Source organism: Chrysochloris asiatica, unplaced genomic scaffold (genome assembly GCF_000296735.1).
Source record: "Chrysochloris asiatica unplaced genomic scaffold, ChrAsi1.0 scaffold00051, whole genome shotgun sequence".
Lineage (NCBI taxonomy): Eukaryota > Metazoa > Chordata > Mammalia > Afrosoricida > Chrysochloridae > Chrysochloris > Chrysochloris asiatica.
The window spans coordinates 19,924,916-19,927,542 of NW_006408569.1; the positions used below are offsets into that span (position 1 = coordinate 19,924,916).

At 47.6% G+C, this 2,627-nt stretch overlaps 1 protein-coding gene across 1 annotated transcript; it reads left to right on the forward strand.

Moving 5' to 3' along the window:
- Positions 1-970: 970 nt before the first annotated feature.
- On the forward strand, positions 971-1,331 carry LOC102831476 (ubiquitin-like protein 3-like; the record flags this gene model as incomplete). Its single annotated transcript, XM_006862877.1, has 1 exon — positions 971-1,331. A coding segment is annotated over exon 1 (361 nt), but the record flags the coding sequence as incomplete, so codon positions are not given.
- Between the last annotated feature and the right edge of the window lie 1,296 nt (positions 1,332-2,627).

Here is a 2,627-nt window from a genome sequence, read left to right on the forward strand (position 1 = left end):
ATTGTTGCTAGATTTCATCCACTCAGTACCAACTCATCGCGACCCTATGCATAACAGAACGAAACACTGTCCAACTGCCCAATCCTGGGCCAGTCTCACAATTGTTGCCACGCTTTATGCCGATCCATCTCTCAGGGGGTCTTTCTCTTTTTCTTTGACCCTCCACCTTACCAAACATGATATCCTTCTCCAGCGAATGGTCCCTCCTGACTCTAAGTCCGAAGTATGAGAGACGAAGTTTGGCCAACCTGGCTGCCCTTCTTCCAACACAGATGTGTTGGTTGTTTTGGAAACCCATGACACTTTTCTCTTCCAACACCATAACTCAAAAGCATCCATTCTTCTACGGTCTTCGTCATTCACTGTCCAGCTTTCGCAAGCATATGAGGTTATTGAAAATACCATGGCTTGGGTCAGGCACCCTTAGTCTTCAAGCTGATATCTTTGACCTTCAACACTTTAGAAAAGGTCTTGTGCAGTAGATTTGCCTAATGCAGTACTCCTTTGATTTCTTGACTGCTGCTTCCATGAGTGTTAATGGTTGGTTGGTCAAGAATGAAGTCCTTGGCCCCTGCTGTTAGGCTCTCAGGCCTGGTCGCACTGAGCTGAGCCGTTGCCCTGCGCCCTGGGCCACCGCCAGCGTTGAAATGTAGCGACATAGTTATCTGTGTATGGAGATGCCGGGCATTTTCCTCTTGCTTCATGAGGACTTGATTCGGGAGCCACTGTGATTCATCGCAGGGTCCGGTGAAGGAGGAAGGGGGATGTAAGCGGCCCAGGTGTCACTAAGTGGGGTACACATGGCGTGCCTGGTCCTGATGCTGCTGCTCTGGATGCTGCTGCAAGCCCGTCTCTGGAGCCTGCTGCCTAGAGCCAACAGTATCTGCCTCCATCCTTTGAATTGCAGCCTGGGGCTCGGTTTTGACTGTGTTTTTCACCGTGACCCTCTGGGTATTCCTCATACGGCAAGATGTCCAGCAGTGTCCCGGTGGACGTGATAAATTTGCGCCTTATCTTGGTAAGCGGGAAGACAAAAGAATTCCTGTTTTTCCTTAACGATTCCGCTTCCAACATCGCAAAGCATGTGTATGGCAACTGGCTCATGGACTGGGAAGAGGAACAAATCAACAGTCCAAATAGCCTCTGGCTTATTTATCAAGGACGGTTTCTACACCGAAATGTCACACTAGGTGCATTAAAGCTGCCTTTTGGCAAAAGAACCATGATGCATTTGGTGGCTACAGAGACTTTGCCTGAGCCAAACTCTCAAGGTCAAAGGAACCATGAAAAGACCTGTGAGAGTAACTGCTGTGTGATCCTGTGGAGGCGGGGTCAGCTGAGGGGGCGAGGCCACAGTCTGCCCGCCCATCCCTTCCCTCCCTCTCCGGACTCAACTAGCCCACCAGCCATGAAAGTCACAAGAACCAAGGACACTTTTCACTATGGTTTTTGTTGTTGGGTTTTTTGGGGATTTTTTTTAGTTTTGGGTAGTTTTTTTCTGTATTGAGCAGTCTTCAAATGCATTGGGTTTGAATGCAGTCAAGAAACAACCAACCTTCCGGAGTAGAAACCATTTTGGGGACACATGCACACCAAAAAGTTCATACCTAGAACTTTACAAATCAAGAGTTCCAAATCCCATTTGCCCTAAAAAACACACAACAAAATAACCACCAAATGATTGGCCTCATGTGCCACATCCGCATCCACGGGATTGATAACCAAGCAGAGCACACCTAGAAACGCTCCCAGATACAGTCCCCACAGGAAGATGCTCAGCTGGTACCCCAGTGAGGACTGGCCCAGCTCGCCAAGGGGCAATGGAAGTCAACCTGAGCACAGGATAATAAATGGACACCAGAGCAAACAGAACATGCCTGTCTGAAACACGCAGCTGAGGGCAGATGAAAGCCCTGGTCTCCCCGACCATGTGCGCCCAAGTACACAGAAACCAAGTGCTCACGCTCTGCACACCAAGACGAGCACGTGTCTCCTTGCCTTAATCCGGGATTGGGAGTACCAGCTGCTCCCACCAGAATCATCAAGATTGTACATCTGCCTCCCAACACCTCAGCGGCTGGACGAGTTCATGTGTTAGAATATATCAGTAGATTGAATTGTTTTCCATAATTATTGCTCATCACTTAACAGTTCCAGCATCATGCTTACTCATGAGAGTTCAAATAAATTCTTCAAAAATTAAGGGGGAAAAAAAATCACCATAGTACTAATTTTGTTTCTCTGTATTGTTTTCATTGGGTATTAGTGTTTACAGTTGTATTCAAATCAAACACTGATTTATTTTTTTTAAAAGTTCCTCTTAAGATATACATGATTTGTTGTTGTCAGGTGCCATCGAGTCGGAACCCACTCATAGCAACCCCATGGACAGGAGAAAGAAACAATGTCCGATCCTGGGCCAACCTCACTACCGATGCCACACTTGAGTCCATCAATGATGCCACCTGGCCAATCCATCTCGCTAGGGGTCTTCCTCTTTTTCTATGACCCTCCACCTTACCCAGCATGACATTCTTCTCCAGCGACTGTTCCCTCTGGACAATATGTCCAAAGTATGAGAGATGAAGCTTAGCCATCTTGGCCTCCAAGGAGTACTCTGGCTGCAC